Below are 19,635 nucleotides of genomic sequence, written 5' to 3'. Positions count from 1 at the left end.
CAGTAAGGCGCCCAAGAGGAAGCAGGTTATCTGGATTCTTTTCAGAACTGGGCATGGAACGGAGGCAGCATTGGTGGAGTCAGTGGATGGTTGTTTGTCGTGGTATGAATGAAAACAGCCATTTTAGATCTCTCAGCAACCTTCGACACCATCAACCATGTTAATATTCTGGCCACTTTTAGGACTTGGAGACTGGGGTCTATGTTTATTATTTGTTCATGCCCGCAGTTTTGTTTCGCTGTTTTTGCTGTTACAGGCAGTCCTCGACTCACAAAAGTTCATTTAGTGACCATTCAAAATTACAACAGCATTGAAAAAAAAAGTGACTTGTGACCATTTTTCGCAGTTACAACCTTTGAAGCATCCCCGTGATCTAAATTCAGATTGGCAACTGGTTCATATTGATGACTGTTGCTGTGCCCCAAAATCTTTTGCAATCTTCTCACCGGCAAAGTCAATGGGAAAGCAAGACTCATTTCACAACTGGGTTACTAATTGATCAGCTGCAGTGATTCACTTAACAGCTGTGGCAAGAAAGGTCGTAAAATGGGGCAAAACTCACTGAGCCAAGGTCTCACTTAACAACAGAAATTTGGGGCTAAATTGTGGTCTTAGGTCATGGACTACCTCCACTGTATAACTTGGTTCTACTCTCTCTTCAATGGGCAGTTCTAGTCAATGGTGAAGAATTAGGAGTGTGGGGGTGGCGTAGGTCAAGTGGTTAACTCACTTATGGACTAACGTAAGGTTTGCTCTTTTCTCCCTTGCTGTTTAACATTCACAGTATATGACATCACTGAGGAAAATCAATATGCTGATGACACCCAACTTTATTAGGCCAGGCTAGAGGTGTCTAGAAGCAGGGAGGAACTAAATAGTGAAATGAGCAGGTTGGATTCCTCCCTCCAAAGATGTGGTAGCAATGTTGTAATGGAATGTGAGAATGATCATGGTTTGGAGGGGAGAGATGCTGGCCAGAGGGTGATTAGATAAAAGGAAGAGGTGCCCACAAGTGAGTAACCAGGCGGAGAAAAGAACATAGAAAGGCTCTGCGCCAACTAATCAAGTAGTAAAAAGAGACAGTGGGGGATCTGTACTTTCAGCTTGAAAGATTCTGCTAATTGTAGCCTTATATTAAAGTAGAATTAGCTTATCTTGTCATGTTTCCTGTCTGGTCTACTTGGGAGGCTGACAGTTGTAAAGCTGAGTTTTGGAAAACGATTTACATTAGAATGAAACACATTTTAAAAACCAAATTCCCACTTTGACCTGTTATATTGTTATTAATTTTTACAAAACCATATTTTCTTTCAATGGATACTGAACTAGCCTTGTGTATGTTAATTGCCAAATAATATTAAATGCTTCTTGCTGGAAACTACAACTGGCCTTAAATGCAAGCTACTCAATGCAAGAAGCCTTGTAAATAAAATACCTGAATTTCTCCTCTTACGAAATATGACTAAATTCAACATCATATTTGTCTGTGAAACATGGCTCAATGCATCTCTCCCTAACTCCATTACCACAGTAAGAGACTATCATGTTTACCGATCAGATCATGAAATCCGTAGAGGAGGTGGTGTTGCTATCTTCTATAAAAAGCCCTTACATCTAAAAAACATCCAAGTTATCCAAGAGCTTGCTCTTCCTGAGACCATTGTCTGTGAACTGTCCTTAAATATCACATTTCGATTCTTACTATGTTACAGAGCCCCTGATTATGACATCGAACATGTAAACAAGCTAAATTCACTACTAACATGGGCAACATCCTGCCCACACATTTTTATCTTTCTTGGTGATTTCAGTCTACCTCACATTAACTGGACCCTAAATGAATGTAAAACTGAACCCATACATGCAACCTTCTACAATGCTGTAACAAACCTGGGACTGGAACAACTAGTAACCAACAATACTAGACTTAACAACTGCCTCGATCTCATCTTCTGCAATAGTTTGAATTCAATTTACGAAATGAATACTAATTAAAGAACTCTTTTCCAACAGTGAGCACAGCATGATTGACTTTTGTCTCAACATGCGTCCACACAAAAATCAACACAATGATGTGATTCCCAATTATAACTTCAAAAAAGGCAACTATGATCTTATAGACAACGATCTCTCACCCCTTGATTGGAAATTTCTATTCACTGGATGCAATACTGTTGAAAACCATTACAACATATTTTTACTTGAAGTCAAAAGAGTCATCAAACTATATGTACCAATAACAACACCAAAAACCAGAAAAAAAAGATTACCCATAACTATAAGGAAGCTTCAATCCAAAAAGAAATCATTTTGGCGGAAAAACAAATCTGGTCACGTTGCCAACTTCAAAAGCCGATATAAAAATTTATGCCACCAGATAAAGACTGAATGCACCAATTTTCACATTAAACAAGAGGAAAACCTTCTACGCACCAATTCCACCCGCGCTTTCTACAATTTTGTAAAGAACAAACTAAAAGACTCAAGGTCCATCCCACCCCTGAAAGGACCTAATGGTAAAGACTGCAATGATGACACCATTAAAGCCAACCTCTTTAACACATTCTTTGGCTCAGTATTTGTAAACAGCAATGGATCATGCCCAGTATTTCCTAGTCGAACCACAGACAACTACAATGATCTAATACATATCGATTTTACAGAAGACAATGTTGAAAAGCACTACGCAATCTAAAATCATCTCTATCTATTGGACTGGATGGAATATGTGCCTACTTCAAAAGCTACCCACTGCCATAGCCAAACCTCTAAGCATAATCTTTGAAAAATCTTTCAGACCAGCTCCTTGCCATACCTATGGTCACAAGCCACGGTCATCCCCATCTTCAAAAACGAAGACCCCAGCCTAGCTGAAAATTACAGACCAATCTCTTCATGCTGCATCACCTGTAAAGTCATGGAATCAATTATTAACCAATCTATTACCCTCCACTTAGAGACAAACAACCTGCTCTCTAATAAACAATTTGGTTTCAGAAAAAACTATCCTGCAATCTGCAACTCTTACACTGCAAAAACATATGGACTACACAACTCGATCAGGGCAAAGCAATAGACGCAATCTACATAGACTTCTGTAAAGCCTTTGATTCAGTGGTACACGACAAACTACTCCTAAAACTAAAATCTTATGGTATCTCTGGACACCTGCATAACTGGATAGAAGCATTCCTTGTCAAACAGACAACAAATGGTCAAAATTGGGAGCGTCCTATCAAATTCTGTACCTGTCAACAGTGATGTCCCCCAAGGCAGTGTTCTAGGACCAACTCTCTTCATGCTCTACATAAATGACCTCTGTGATCATATTAAGAGCAACTGCGTTCTCTTCGCTGATGATGTAAAGCTATTCAACACCACTGACAATACTGCTACCTTCAAAAAGACCTCGACTATGTATCAGAGTGGTCAAACAAATGGCAACTTCAAATCTCAACAAATAAATGCTCTATCTTACATATTGGCAAAAAAAATCAGAAAATAAAATACAAGCTGAATAGTCAAGATCTTGTTGATGATCCAAGCTCTGTCAAGGATCTTAGAGTACTCATCTCTAATGATCTAAGTGCTAGAGCCCACTGTAACTACATAGCCCAAAAGGCATTAAGAATTGTTAACCTAATCTTACATAGCTTTTTCTCTGGTAATATTACACTACTAACAAGAGCATACAAAACATTTGCTAGACCAATACTCGAATACAGCTCATCAGTCTGGAACCCACATTACATATCTGATATTAACACAGTTGAGAAAGTCCAGAAATATTTCACAAGAAGAGTTCTCCACTCCTCTACTCGTTGCAGAATACCTTATGCCACCAGATTTGAAATTCTAGACCTAGAAAACCTAGAACTACGCCGCCTGCGGTCCGATCTAAGTATAGTATATAAAATCATACATTGCAATGTCCTACCTGTCAATGAATACTTCAGCTTCAACCATAACAATACAAGAGTAATCAATAGATACAAACTCAAGGTTAATCGCACCAAACTTGATTGCAGGAAATACGACTTCAGCAACAGAGTGGTCAATGTCTGGAATACTCTACCTGACTCTGTGGTTTCTTCCCCAAACCCCAAAAACTTTAACCTTAGACTGTCTACTATTGACCTCACCCCTTTCCTAAGAGGTCTGTAGGGGGCGTGCATAAACGCACCAACGTGCCTACCGTCCCTGTCCTATTGTTTCTTTTATTTTTCTTATATGTATCCATGTATTCATAACTATGTTTATCTTGTAAGCAATTGACAAACCAAATAAAAAATAAATAAAGAATGCAGAAGCCCATTTGTTGGTGGATAGATACCACCATGAGCATAGTATACCCCTTCCTGCAAGCCCTGAGCTGTCTCAGTATTAGTTTCTAAGTGCAATTCAATGTGCCAAACTTGACCTTTAGAGTCCTTCGAAGGTAGCCTCGGAGCACCTGCAGGGACATCATCTCCACCCAATTTCAGCCCACCACAACCAGACATCTTGGGAGAAATTACTTCGGACCCTCCAACTTTCATGAAGGAAAATGAGGTGGAGGTTTGTAGGCAGCTCTTTTCTCCATGCCCCTCCCTGCCCAAGAAATTTGGCCTACCTGCACTCTATTGGCTTTCTGCAAGTTATTAAAAACCGAGTTACCAGTTTAAGGAAGGATTCTAAAACAACACCAAGGACTCAAATGGCTATCCACCAGATAACTAAACTTCAGTGCCCACAATTCCAAGCTAATTGGCCATTCTGGTTGGGAATTATGGGGAAACACACCTCGGGGAACTAGGTAGTAGTCTAACAGAATATGCCACATATAAAAACTTGGATCACTTAGCACAGTCCTTCTAGTCATCAGTTGCTAGAAATGTTAGATGTTAATGTGGTGATTTTCAGAATTATACTTCGAAAGCTAACCTGTTCCCTCCAGATGTTTTGCATTACCATTTCTAAATTCCACTGTCACCGCCCATGCTTGCCAGAGCTAATACAAACTGAAGTCCAAAATGCAGTCCAAGGGAATTGAAATCCTACTCTTGCTCTTTAATAAGGGAAAATGACACATTAATGGATGCAAATATCTTCCTTATATTACCTGCAAATACAGTAGTCCTCGACTTACAACAGTTCATTTAGTAACTGTTTGAAGTTACAACGGCACTGAAAAACGTGACTGAGTGATGACCAATTTTCACGCTTACAATCTTTGCAGCATCCCCATGGTCACATAATCAAAACTCAGAAGCGTGACAACTGGTTCATATTTATGATGTCCAGGGGTCACAGGATCAGCTTTTGGGACCTTCTGATAAGCAACGTCAGATTCTCTTAACAACTGTGTTGCTCACTTAACAAATGCAACGATTCACTTAACAACTGTGGCAAGAAGAGTCCTAAAATGGGGCAAAACTCACTTAACCAATGCTTCGCTTAGCAGAGTAAATTTTGGGCTCCATTGTGCTCGTAACCCAAGGACTACCCACCTTCATTTTTTTCATAGCAGATTTTGTTCTGTGTTTCAGTTTTAAACCGATCAAAAAACACGCATGCAGGAAGCTGCTATCCACCAGGAATGTCTCTATCTAGTATAATCTACTCTGACAAGGAGAAACTCTCGGGGAACTTAAGAGGTCGTCTTCATATCTTCAGGTATTCAATTTCTCTACTCGGAAATGCTGGACACAGAATCTGGGACTTTCAGTCTAGAAAGCGTGCTGTCTCTTGCTTAGCCAAATGAATGAAAGAGCAGCAGGAAAAGGAATGGCACAATGTACACTGAGCTTCACAACTATGAAAAACTGTATGTTTCCTGACTAAAAAGAAAGCAGAGCACACCTCTGAGAGGCTGTCAAATTTTAAATCAAGTTCCATACAGATTTTAATGCCCATATAATCATACAGAAGACTCATATGTTTCCACTGGAAACATCTATTGCCGAACAACAGTGCATCATCATTGATATTTATATATTTAAATTCTTTTATTTGCTTGTTAATTAAGTGGAATGCCAATAATTTCTCCCCGGTTAAAACAGTAAACCTGGTACTTGGTTTTTATTGACAGTCAAACACTTTTTGGCATCACAATGTCATTATCATCTCTATAGATTTATGTTATATACACCTCACACCCCATCTCATTTTCTCACACAATTCTCCTGAAGCAACTTGTAGTAATCATCATCATCATCATTTGGTTCAACTCAACAAGCAAGAGAACAATTTGCTGCAGAAATAGACTCCATATTGTGCTTGCCACTTCTGCCTTGGCAAAATTTGAATCTGTTTGGCAATGGTAAAGAATTCAAGAAACAGCTTGTTAGTGAAATTCATCCTTGATAGAACTCTAAGGAGCAGAACCGGATCCTAGATGGCTCCAGATTATCTGACAAGGGGAAGATTTTGAAAAAGAGAAGATCGTATCCTTTAGAAAAGGATCAACTCTGGTTTGAAAGAAATAGAAGCTGGTTTGCTTAAACCGGAGCCCTGGGATTTGCTCCTGAAATTATCCAGGACTTCACTCCATCCTTTGTACCCCACACACCCATTCCAAACTGGGGGTGAGGAGGAGCCTGAGATGACCCCCTGCTACATGTGCTTGTCCAATACAGATTGTCTCCATACAATCTTGGGAAAGAATCCTTCACATCATCTACATATTCACATAAAAGGTGCTAGTAATATTTTCTCCCGTTTCTTGCGGGGGGAGATGAGACGGTGGTCATTTGAAAGCCTCAGGCTGATTCAGTCGCAGTAGCATTCAGCCGGGAGCAAAAGATCCCTTCTAACCTCAACGTTTTCCCAAAGTGAGTAGACACATTTATTGGTGGCCATGATCTACTATCACCTTGGCAACAAGGCTGGGCTACCCAGAATTTCTTTCTCAGAGAAACAGTGGGATCTTCTATGGGAAATCTAATAGAGGATCAGGTAAGAGGTTCTCCAGAGGCTCTACAAAGGAATCATGATGAACAATGGGAAGGAACCCTATGTTTCTACTACCGCAACTCTTTGTGAAAATAGTACACCAACCTGTTGCCTGAATTGAATTATGACACACAGAATCCCCCAGTAGCTGGAATTCTGGGAATGGTAGTCCTAACATCTTAGAAGGTATCACAGGCTGAGGAAATCTCTCTACTCTTTCTCCTCCTATATTCCAAATCAAGATTTTGGGGGGGGGGGGGTTAACATCTCCCAATCACAACCTTAAACATTCAGGTTCTCAAGCCCTCTTCATTATTTACAGCATCCACACTCAAATTCAATAGATCTGAGGTCCCACCTATCGCCACGCTCTCATCCAGAAAGCAGGGTCCAAATACTTACTGGGTAATTCTCCCTTGGCCAGCTCAGCACTAAGCAGCTCTTTATGGCTCAGGGTCCAGCCAGGCCCAGGGTGAGTGGGAGTGGAAGCCGGACTCTTGGTGAAGATGCCACTGATGAACTTGAGCATTTTCCGGTCACGAGTGGAGGCCCTTCCACCCTCCCGGCCTCTCTTCAGCCCTACTGCGGCCTCTGAGGAGCAAGAACCAGATGAGGCTAAGCTGACTGGGCCATGGTTGAGGTCACTGTTGTCCAGAGTCTTGCTTTTGTTTTTGTGAGGGGACAGTTTTGCCCTGGACCCTCCTCGGGGGACAGTCTCCCCGCTCCCTTTGACTGCCACCTTCATGCGGCCCTTGACTTCACTCTCCGGCCATGACAGGCGATTTGGGGTACCCCCTTTGTGGCTCCCCTTGCTGGACTTTGGCTCTGTACCCACCTTAGCCCCCGTGGTGGTCACCGTTTTGAAAGGCTTATTTGTGGCCAAGCGGAGGCGGCGATTTCCAGCAGCCGGGTGAGGAGAGGAGGCTCCCGAGTGAGAGAAGGAAGAAACACCCACACGGCTCACCGTCATTTCCATGGTCCCAGGTTCAGGGCCACCCCAGCTAGCGTGACTGACCAACATCCGGCGTCCAGGTGCAGCAGCACTGGAGGAGCAGCTGGCAGTGGTTGGAGGGGGGATTGGCAACTCATCTCCAGGGATCTCCAAGGTTTCCTTCAACCCAGCCTTGGAGGGGATCAGAGCCACTTCTGGTTTTGGCGGCACACTGGGCATGACTGGAACCAAAATGGCTTTGGGCTTTGGAGCTACAGCAGGAGCTGATGGGACAAAAGTACCTTCAGGCTTAGAAAGGAGGGTGGAGGAGACCGAAGGGCCAACCATCACAGGTTTGGGAGGAGCAGATGAAAAGATAATGCCCACAGGTGGTTCTGGTTTGGGGGGGATGATGGGGGCTATAGAGGGAATTGCTGGTTCGGGTTTGGGTGGCAGAACTGGGGCTATGCATGGCATAGTTGCCTCACGCTGGAAGGGCACCAAAGGCTCAGGTTTAGGAGCCAGAGGCGGAGCGATAAAGGGGGCAGCTGGCTGAGATTTGGAGGTCAACGCCATCTCGGGTTTGGGGGGCACAGCTGGTGCAACAGGGAGCACCAGCGGGTCAGGCTTGGGGGGCACAACTGGAGCCGCCACTGAAGTTCCCAGCACCTCAGACCTCGGCATCATGGCTGTAGCATCCAAGCTGATGGTGGCTTTGGCCTTGGGGGCAGCTGCTGTTAATCCAAGATTTGGATCCCAAGGACTGCCTTGGCTGCTGCTGCCTTGGCTGCTGGGTGGGGTCCAGAGCGATCCAGCTCGGCCGGTGCCATCAGGGGAAGGGGATGGTCCAGGCGTCTCAGGGCAGCCTGGAGACAACTGCAGTAGGTAGTCGGGAGTGCTGGCGCTGCTGGTGCTAATCCAGAGCGCATCCTGCCGGTGGAAGATGCGCTCTTGTCTCTTGATCTTGGCCGCCTCCTCAGCTTCCTTGTGGCTCCTTAACCCGGAGGATTCGGCAATTGATGGAAAAGCCATAGGGCTGGAGGGGAGGCTGCCTCCTCTGCCCTCCGGCTGAGAAGCCCCATCCTCAGCCCTCGCCTTCTCATCTTCCGGAGATGGTGGTTGCTGCTGCTGCTGCTGCTGCTGTTGTTCCCCTTGCTGGAGCTGCTGAACGGATTCGAGCTTCACAAGGGTCAGGGAGATCAGGTAGGTCGTCCTTCGCTGCAGGGTCGCTCCTCTGCTCATGAGTGCCTGGGGGAGCGGACGGCGGCAGTGCCCACACCGTTAGCCAGCATCTGCCCCAGACGTTTCTCCTCTTGCTGCTGCTGCTGCTGCTGCTGCCGCTGCCGCCGGTTGGGTGGTTGCCACCCCCTCCGGATGGCAGCGGATGCCAGCCGCCAGCTGGAACGCTAACGCCTCCCCTGCTCTGTCCATGCACAAAGGGCAGCTCCAGAGGAATGCTGCAGCAGGAGCCCGGGCATCTCTTGCAGACCTTACCCACTTCTCCGCAGCTCAGCTGCTGAAGGCTTGAAGGGGAGCATCTTTCCAAGCAGCCAGCCCTCTTGCCAGCCAGCGGAAGAGTCCAAAACGCCAGAAGCTGGGCAAAGGAGGTGGGGTGCTTAGCCTCTTTCCAGGAAAGAAATCTCAGAGCCCCAGCGTGGGTCCAAAGAGGCAAAAAGGCAGAAGGCAAAAAAGGATGGCTGTTCCCTTGCAGAGAAGCCGGCGCAGGAAAGAAGAAGAAGGGGGGCAAGGGAGGAGGCAAAAAAGAGGCAATAATAATAATAATAATAGAAAAATAAAATAAAAATAAAATCACAGCTTCGTTGCAAGCAAGTCCCCTTTTGTGGTGCTCTGGCAACCTCGATAGCCCCTCAGTGCAAACCTCCTAGTGCTGGCGAGTTGCCAGGATCTTTCACACTTTCCCCTCCGGTCTGGTCATTTGCAGCGCTCCTCCGGTGCATCCTTTCGCCCGACGCCCCAGCCCCTCTTCGTCGGCCTCCTCGCTTTGCTGTAATCCGCCCAAGCTGAGCGAGAGGCCAGTCGGACACCTTCTTTCAGCTCTTCCCCCACCCCACCCCCACCCCGAAATCACCCGCCTCTGCTGCAGCAATTCCCTCCTCCCGTTGGTTTTGGAAGGAAGGCGGGAGTGGGGGTGGGGTGTGTCTCTGTCCCCTCCCCTCTGGTGGTTTCTACTTTTTTTTTTTTTTCCTCTCCTCCTTCTCAGCGCATCTTTGCTTTTTGCACGCGCTCCGTGCAAGCTGCTTCGACAGCAACCGGGGCGAAAGCAGCGGGCTTAGCGGCAAGGCAGAAATGCGGAGATCGCGGCGGTGGGTGGGGGCAAAAAACGCGTGGAAAACATTTTTAAAAAAAAATCCAAAAAAAACAAAAACAAACAACTCCCCCCCAAAAAAGCAGAGCTATGTCAGCACTAGCAGCCAACCCCCTTCGCTGAGGCTGATTCCCGAGGACAAAAAAATAAAATAAAATAAAACCGAAGCTCTTCCCTGTGTCACGATCGCTTGCTGTACCCGGCGGTCCTGAGTTAAGAGGGAAAGAATGGGAGGAGGAGGAGGAGGAGGAGAAAAATAAAATAAAATAAAAAAGGGGGGGGGATTTAAAATTTTTAAAAACGGAAAGGAAAGAAAAGGGGGGAGGGAGGCGGGAGAGACGAGATCGGGAGAGTTATCACATTGAACATGCACACGCCAAGAAGTAAAGGCTTTTTCTTTTCTTTTCTTTTTTTTTTTTTTTCCTTTCTTTTTGCCGAGACACAAGGAAATCCCGGACTGGATCTCCCGCACACAAGATCTCTCCTTCCCTTCTCTCACTCTTCAGACATGACGCGGGGCGGGGTCCTATTCAAGATAGGGTATGTCTGAACCTAACACGCCCTTCCGGTGCTGGCCAAAAGGAAAGGGGGGGGGGGGCTGGCGGGCGGTGAGCGCAGATGTGACATCTTTCGAGGCAGAGCTAAATTAGCCACGTTCATTGACTTCTTCAGTTCGCCCCGTTGCCAAGGTCATCAGTCAATCTACTGCAAAGTGCTGGGAAAGGCCCATATCTGGAGGTTAGCCTCCGCTGCCTGATGCACTCGCAAACTTTGGCTTGCTTGCCTGCCTGCCTGCCAGGGGGTCGGTGGGGTCATTAGAGAAGGAAGGAGGTTGTGCCTGTGTAGTTACAGGTGGCTTAGGGAGCCCGCCCTGCTTAGCCACCCACCACCACCTGCCCTTTCAGATAACAGATAATCAGAGTTGGAAGGGACCCTGTAGGTCATCTAGTCCAACCCCCCCCCCCCAAGCAGGAGACCCTACACCATTTCTGACAAATGGCAGTCCAATCTCTTCTTGAAAGTCTCCAGTGATGGCGCTCCCACAACTTCCAAGGGCAAGCTGTTCCACTGGTTGATTGTTCTCACTGTCGGAAAGTTTCTCCTTATTTCCAGGTTAAATCTCTCCTTGTTCAGTTTCCATCCATTATTCCTTGTCTGGCCTACAGGCGCTTTAGAAAATAGCTTGACCCCTTCCTCCCTGTGGCAGCCTCTCAGATATTGGAAGACCGCTATCATGTCTGCCCTGGTCCTTCTCTTCACTAGACTAGCCAAGCCCAGTTCCTGCAACCGTTCTTCATATGCCTTAGCCTCCAGTCCCCTAATCATCCTGGTTGCTCTTCTCTGCACTTTTTCTAGAGTCTCAACATCTTTTTTATGATGTGGCGAACAAAACTGGATGCAGTACTCTAGGTGTGGTCTTACTAAGGCTTTATAGAGTGGTATTGGTACCTCCCTTGATCTTGATTGTATCCCTCTGTTAATACAACTTAGGATTGCATTAGCTTTTTTGGCTGCTGCTGCTGCACACTGCTGGCTCATATTTAGCTTTCCTTATTTTCCTTTCGCACAGAAGGGACAAGCGGGAGGGCTCCATCAGGCAGGAGAGACAGGTTAAAGTGTCTGGAGTTGGTCATCTGAATTGAATGCCTTTTTAATGCAGTATTGATTTAGCCACAATAAGTATTCAGTGCGGCGGAGAATATTGTGAATATTGTGCCCTGGGGAAACGGTGTGTTCTCATTCATTGGGATCATACAGGGGTGTAGCAGCAGCACCAAATCTGGGCTGCAAAAAATCTCAGTGGCCCCTTCCCTGATCATTGGCCATTGGCCAGATCTAGTAGTTTGTCAGCTGCAGAGCATCGGGCTCCCATGTTAAGTTCCAATTAAGCTGATCTATTGCTCTTGTCTATGCATAAGAATCAGCACTAAATTGGTGCTAGATCATGGAATTCAAGAAGGGATGGACTTGGCTCACTTGTGGGATTGTAACCACTCCAGGCTGATTCCTCTCTTGACTCCTTCCCCAGACTCGGCCTCTTTTTCTCATACATTGTCCTAAGTCTAACCATTGAAAAATAGCTGGCAGTTGTTGCTTTTTTAATGCTCCAGACATTCGATTCGCCATGTCCTAATGTGTTGCCACATTACCACATTCAGGATATAAGGGGAAGTTGGGGTGTGATTCAATAGGCTGCTGCACAATTTTTCCTTAACTACAATGTAATGTATGTTGGGTGGGTTTTCCCAGTACACTGATCCATATATCATGTTTTATCAACTACACTAGCAGTTCATGCAATACTGTCACAAATGAACAAAACACAGTGAAAAGGGTTGTTCCAAACCAGCCAGTAATTAGTTGATGTCTCAATGGTATTGTAGAAAATGAGCATCCACTTCTCTCCTTAGAAGAATGAAATATTTTGAGAAATATTAAAAAGGCAGAATATTATATTTCCTTGGATGAGAAATAGAAACATGCTCTTGGAAAGCAACCCCCACCTTTCTTAATAGCCCTCAGCAGATGTCAGCACTTAAGATAAAGATATAGCTAGCTCTATTCATAAGCAAATACCTTCACCCAAGATCCAACAAAGGTAGGATTAGCCCTTAACCACAATAGGAATTGCCCAAGGCCCCTTCACTGCATTGTCTCAGTTGCACCACCCCCAGCAGTTCAAACTTCAACCAAACTCATCTCAGACACTCCTGGGATTTGTATATGACCCCATGGGAGTCTGACAACAGCCAATAAAATACATGTTCTTGCACAGGAACAGGAAGCTCAAGCACAAAGCCCAAGAGAAGGTATAAATACTCCCCACTCTCAACTCCATGTGGTCAGCTGCCCAGAAATCATGTACTTGGTGGTTCTGCTTCATCATTAAACCATCTTTCCAATCAGCCTCCATGTTTCCAGTGTCTTCATCCCGGCTTGGAACCAAACCAGATGGATATTTCTTCCAACAATATGAACCAAGGAATTGGATTAATTCAGTTAACTATGGTTTAAAATGGTATGCAAACAAAACCTAAATTTTATAAATCATTCTTTGCTTCATTATTATTAAAAACAGCTTTTTTTTACAAAAAAGTTTATTAAGCACTCATAGTATGCAGAGTTATAACCCAGAGCAGAGGTGGTATTCATCAGGTTCTGACCAGTTCTGAAGAACCGGTAGCGGAAATTTTGAGTAGTTCGAAGAACCGGCAAATACCACCTCTGACTGGAGATTTTACAGTATCCTCCCCCTGCCACGCCCACCAAGCCACGCCCACATAACTGGTAGTAAAAAAAAACATTTGAATCTCACCACTGACCCAGAGCTATATGGGCAGCCATATAAATTTTATAAATAAATAAAAATAAACTTTATTGGATTTATTAGATACATGTTACAGCAATACCATTACAAAGGCCAGGTAGATAACGTGTCAAGTGAAATTCAGACCAATCACAACTAACCCCAACCTAAGCAAAACCTGTGACTATTTCTACGTACATACAAAAGAGTAGCAAGAAGTCCTTGTGGTTGAATTTTCATAGCAGATTGGCTGGTTTCATACAAAAAAGTAACATCACAAAAAAGTTAACATTATTTTAGCCTAGCATGTTTGTGTTTTGTGAACCCGGCCACACAGAAATGTAGTCTTGTACTATGGGGAACTTATTTCAAAGCCATACAGCCAGGTACCTCCCAATGTACAGTATGTACTACAGTCACTACAATCTAGTGATTGGACAGCTAGTTTGATGGATGTTAGTCCAAAAATATGTGAAGGGCAGCATTTTGCCTATTCCTAATCTAATCCAGTATTGACCTAGTTCATTAAATGTTTACAATAATCATGGCTTATAATAAGTCATAATAGGCTAATGTTCAATTAGCTGTAATTTAAAAGCACTTTTAATAAGTATCAGTGACCGAATCAGCATAATCTGCTACTGTCTGTAAAAAAACCCTAACATGGCTTAATGTTGTATGGGAACTCAGCCAATCATTAATGCCTTTTTAAATATCAACAAAACTTATCTTCCTTCATTATTTCATCATGTCCATAAGTATATAAGTATGTTACATATCTTGCCTCCTTTGAACAGGTAGTTCAAAATTGCAAGGTGGCCAGGATAATAAGAAAAGTAGAAGTTTTTCAGCCATAGATTTTGGCCAATTGAACTGGAGGAAAGTCAGCTTGAGAACAAAGGGGTGTGGCACCATGTCAGGAGCAATGCCAAAGCCTTAGGTAAAAGGGCCATGTTTTTCAAAATAAGTACTAAGCAAGTACACAAGCACATCCTTATCTCTCAAGTCCTGCTGATATATGCCCACCTCCAGAGTTTCTGTATGTGTTTGTCCAACCAATAATATGGTGTTGCCAGAAAAAGGGGCCAATTAATGCTAATTGCCTCTAAATATCCCAATCGACAGCACTATTGAAAATTTTTCATACTGAAAAAGCAAGCATGCTCTACTCTGCACTGGCTGTTTCCTTTCCAAAGTGCTGAGGGAGCAATTCTAGCCAATTGTACTTACATCATAATCACTACAATTCTCTACATGGGTTGCAAGTTATTTCTCTGTGCTGAGAGGAAGCTTTCACATGGATATGTTCATATTCACATATTTGCTGCCACTGCAGAAAACACTTTCTTCCAGAAGGTTGCTTCCAGGAGCAGTTTTACACCTAGTGATATGGGCACACTGACTCTAGTTTAAACCAACATGGTGCTCCATTTGAAAAACTGGTTATCTACATGCACACACACAGCTGAAATCTGCTAGGAGCTATCTCTACATGGATTGAAATCCACTGCAGTTTTAGGAGCAGGTGTGCACCAATGTGGAATGGATTCAGAACCAGAAGTTATTACTGTATTCAAAAGCATTTGTATTCAAATCTCTAAGTAGCTACTGTGCATTCCATGTGAAATCTTGATGCTAGTTTCTGGATTTTTATTTTTATTTTTTTGCACAAGAGATGGGTGAGTGACTGAGGAAGTAAGAATTCTTTAATAGTGATTCAAAGGCTAGGTTGATGCATCCTTTGGGATTTGTAAACCACAATCTACAAACCATAGTAGTTGAGATTGTATATGCTCACCCAAAAGCAAACCAATGATGTTTTGACTTGGCATCAAAATATTAGATTCACATAGCATTTTAAACCACAGTTCACTTAATGATATCTTGACAAAACATGCCACTGTCCTTTTCTTGTCAAGATTCCTTTCACTGGATGCATCTCTTTGCCATTCTGAAAAACAGCATGCTTCCATCTTGTATATTGTCAAATATGAAGACAAAAATGTTAATTGAAAAAAAATCCTTCCTATTTAGATTAGAATAATTGTTAAATGGAATGCCACATTAGGAGTTGCTATTTTTTTATATGCTTGATGTTGTATTTTGATAAAAAGATTTCTTTTCATCAAAGATTATTTTATTTTGCTCCTTGACTGTTCAAAATTTGCCACTCACATATCCTTGCTAAAGTAATGAGACATTCTATAGCTGGTTTAAAACAGAAGAGAAAAGCGATCATTTGAATAGAATTGAATCACTTCCCAAATATAGCGATTTTTCCACCAGTTAATTTTGTGTCTTAAAGTAACTATCATTGTGCTGATATAATGGTAATAAGTCACAGTTGTGATCTGGCACAACAATGTCTGGAAAAGGTCTTAAGATGCTATAAATGGCTATTGAGGAAATGACTTATATATCTAGATCTACCTATTCTTGAATAAAGATGGGCTCTGGAAAGAAATTTGATCAGTCTAGTATCACTCTTTCTAAATATCTATTGAGGACATGACAATTCAATGTATAATATGTGAAGGATGTGTGTTCGTGTTTATTTTCATAGTCATAATGTACACTGAAGATGGTATTTAATTTTGTTGTACGAGGTGCAATGACAGTGAAGTAACCTAAACAAATAGAATTGGTCAGAGTGAACACCAACGTATATCATGCTTTGCAGTTCTTTATTGACTAAAATGAGTTTTACATTGTCCACCATCTTTTTGAAGTGCTAATGGGAAAAGTCTGTTATACAAAAAACAAAACAAAACCCTATAAAGACTTGTGTTAAGTCACTGCATGTATCTTAGGCTTGGACAGAATATGGGCCACTATATGTGGTTTGCAAGATAAATTAGAAATCCTAGCTTACATTGGGGTAAAACTGGGCTTTGATTATACTTTGTATCCTGGCCCATATAGGCCAAAATTAACTATTCTTCCATTTAACAGGGAATATTACATATGGCATAAGGCTAAGGGTTATTAATTCAGTCTTTCCTTTTCTAACTAGCAGGTATGATGTGAAAACTCTGATTATCCAAAGACATAATGGAAGGGCAGACGTCAGTTTCTACGGGCCCATCTGATGCTGACCATAACATATGGCTTGGAATTTAAGAAGAGTAAATGCTAAAGAGTATTAATTGATTATTGAAATTAAAGATGCTGACCATAACATATGGCTTGGAATTTAAGAAGAGTAAATGCTAAAGAGTATTAATTGATTATTGAAATTAAAGATATATTGGGTATGAACCAAAGAGAATTGGGAAAGATGTGTTAGATCTAAATGAAGCTGTCTGATCTTATGGAACAATAAATATACAGGAAACAGAAGGTTTAAATTACAAATTAAGAAGCAAAAATGTATGGTATATGAGAAAGCATAAACTGATATAATTTAGGTTGTTATGAGTTCCGATGAATCTAAGGATCCAGAGGTTGTGATAGTTGCAATTAATAGCTCATCTGAACTCATAGCAATTTAAATTATATCAGTTTATGCTTTCTCATATACATTTTTGTTTTTTTAATTGTAATTTACATCTTCTCTTTCCTGTATATTCATTAACTCTGCTCCATAACATCAGATCAGATTCATTCGGATCTAATACACCTTTCCCAATTCTCTTTGGATCATACACAATATATCTTTAATTTCAATAATTAAATTAATGCTCTTTAGGATTGACTTTTCTTAAATTCCAAGCCATATGCTACGGTCAACATCTGATGAACCTATAGATATTGATATAAGGACCAGAGATTGGAAATTACAGAACATTCTGACTGTATGTAGTCCAAGAGAAAAAAACCCTCTGCTGTGTGATATGAATGGAGGGTGGAACAAGGCTAGAGTGTATAGAAAGAATGATTGGGATATTCAAAAGCTCCAGAATGAATAAGAATAGTGATTGATGAATATTTGCTTAGAAGAAACTATGTTAATTTCAAATATATAGTGTAAGCACTAGTCTTTTCAGGCAGACACACGGCAAAAGAATAAATACTGTATAAACCTAAAAACATGATTGATTTGATTATGTGATAGACTGAGAAGAACTAAATGTTACAAGGATGTTGAACAGTTCTGAAGACAGACATTTTTTATTAGTATGGAAAATAGGTCTTCAGGAAAAAAAGGGAAAAAACAAAAAGAAGTGAAAGCTAAAGCAAAAGTAGAATAAATACAGAACCCCCCCCCATGAGAAATAATTAGATTCTTAAACAGATTTATGGATAAATGTGTGACTTGGATGATTTTCAGGGAATATTAGATAGATTGTCTGATGCAACAAGAAATATAAGAACACCAAGATAATTGTGTCAGGGAAAATGGAGCAAACAACAGTAAATTCTACATATATGGTAAAAATACTGGAGCTAGTAGATGCATTTGTGTATCTATATTTAGTTATGTTGTGGGGGGAATGAAGAAATTTTAAGATATTCTAATGCTGCAAGAAAGATAAATGTATGATTTATTGTGAGGAATAAATATTTGCTGAAAAAGCAAAAATGACTTTATAGCGGCACGTTCTTCTGTCCATTTTATTATAAGGAGGTGAGAGTCAGGATATGGTTAAAAAAAGTCTTTAGAATAAATAGGTGATGAGTGAATGGAAACTGAATAGAAAAGTGAGTGGCCAGAATGAAAGAATTATGCTTACGGGGTTTGATGTACAGAGAGAATGAATGAGAATCAAATTGTAAAACAAATTTATGAAGAGTGAGTGAATGAGTTGAGAGAAAGTGGAAGCCTGAGGAAATTGTGGTTGAAATGAAGAGGGCGGGGGGGGGGGGAAGGAGGGAGGAAGAACCAAAGACATATACAAAGCAAGCATTGCATAAGTGTGATGGAAATAAGGCTAGTTTGCAAGGAGAGTAAGTTATAGAAAGTTATTGTGAATGGTATTTGTGACAATAATTATTTTCTTTATTTTTCTTATCTCCTGCCAAAATTTATGTTGCCCACCATTTCCCACTCCTTTTCTGCACTGCATTTCCTAGATAGTCTTCATAGGTAGTCTTCCTTTTGTGGCTGTCCACACTTACAATGGAGATGAAAACCAAGTTACTTTTTATATATATATATATGACCTTCACAGGACAGTAAAGTAAAGCAAAAAGATCATAAGCACAGTTTCACTTAGGAACTGCTTTGCTTAATGACTGAGTGGCCTGTCCTCATTGTGGTGATTAAATAAAGTCTACCTGTAGTGTGATGAAAATACAGGTAGTCCTCAACTTACGACCACAATTGAGCCCAACATTTATGTGGTTGAGTGAGACATTTGTTAAGTGAGTTTCACCCCATTTTACGACTTTTCTTGCTACATTTGTTAAGCAAATCACCGCAGTCATTAAATTAGTAACACGGTTGTCATTTGAATCTGGTTTCCCCATTGAGTTTGCTTGTCAGAAGGTCTCGAAAGGTGATCACATGACATGGGGATATTGCAACTGTTATAAATATGAGTCAGTTGTCAAGCATCTGAATGTAAATCACTGGTATGCGTCATAAGTGTGAAAATGGTCATAAGTCACTTTTTTCAGTGTGGTTGTAACCTCGAACGGTCACCAAATGAACTGTTATAAGTCAAGGATGACCTGTACAAATGGGTCCTGTTTGCCCAACAAGCCGAGAAAGAAATCTTACAAAATGAGAGCATGTGCAACACCACTTTGAAATCCTGCACACATAGCAAGATTCAAATGTAATTTGAACTCAGGGCTGTAATCTGAAGACTGTTTTGAGCCTTTTCCTACTGCGGAGCTGAAGTTCTTGTCCATCTATTCTTGTGCTGGGAAAAACTATGCTGCCTTGAAATTCCCATGACTAACCCTTCTCCCACCTGTGTTCACTCTGTTCCCAGTCCCCTCACCTCTTCAAGAAAGTGAGTGACAAACATACCTTGAGACTAGTCTTCGACAATATTGGAATTAGGGAGAAAACGTAAAACATTCTTACAGCTAAGGGTGATTTGAGCATATTTTACCCACGGGTTATGGTTAAGCTGAAGGCAATGTCACGGAGCCACGGCAGAAAAATGGTGTGGTCAGAGCATGTTTCTGCCATGGCTAGATGCAAAGGGAGAAAGGCTTTATGGAGTATGCAGGCAGATAAGTACAATA

At 42.1% G+C, this 19,635-nt stretch overlaps 1 protein-coding gene across 3 annotated transcripts in view; it reads right to left on the bottom strand.

Annotated features, from left to right (window-relative positions):
- Nucleotides 1-19,635, bottom strand: part of AGAP2 (ArfGAP with GTPase domain, ankyrin repeat and PH domain 2) — a 178,683-nt gene that overhangs the window by 90,597 nt on the left and 68,451 nt on the right. For 2 of the 3 annotated variants that reach the window (XM_087956357.1, XM_087956358.1), the window contains exon 1: nucleotides 7,336-9,913. The exons of the other annotated variant lie outside the window; for it this stretch is intronic. In XM_087956357.1, coding sequence (XP_087812483.1) covers nucleotides 7,336-9,106 — 1,771 coding nt within the window. In that variant the 5' untranslated portion in view covers nucleotides 9,107-9,913. Of the gene's footprint in view, nucleotides 1-7,335; nucleotides 9,914-19,635 lie in introns of those variants that run through there. 3 annotated transcript variants of the gene reach the window in all.

This window comes from Notechis scutatus, chromosome 2, assembly GCF_049901735.1.
Source record: "Notechis scutatus isolate UNSWTSFEM ecotype Mainland chromosome 2, rNotScu1.2, whole genome shotgun sequence".
NCBI lineage: Eukaryota > Metazoa > Chordata > Lepidosauria > Squamata > Elapidae > Notechis > Notechis scutatus.
This window is presented reverse-complemented; position numbering and strand designations above follow the sequence as displayed.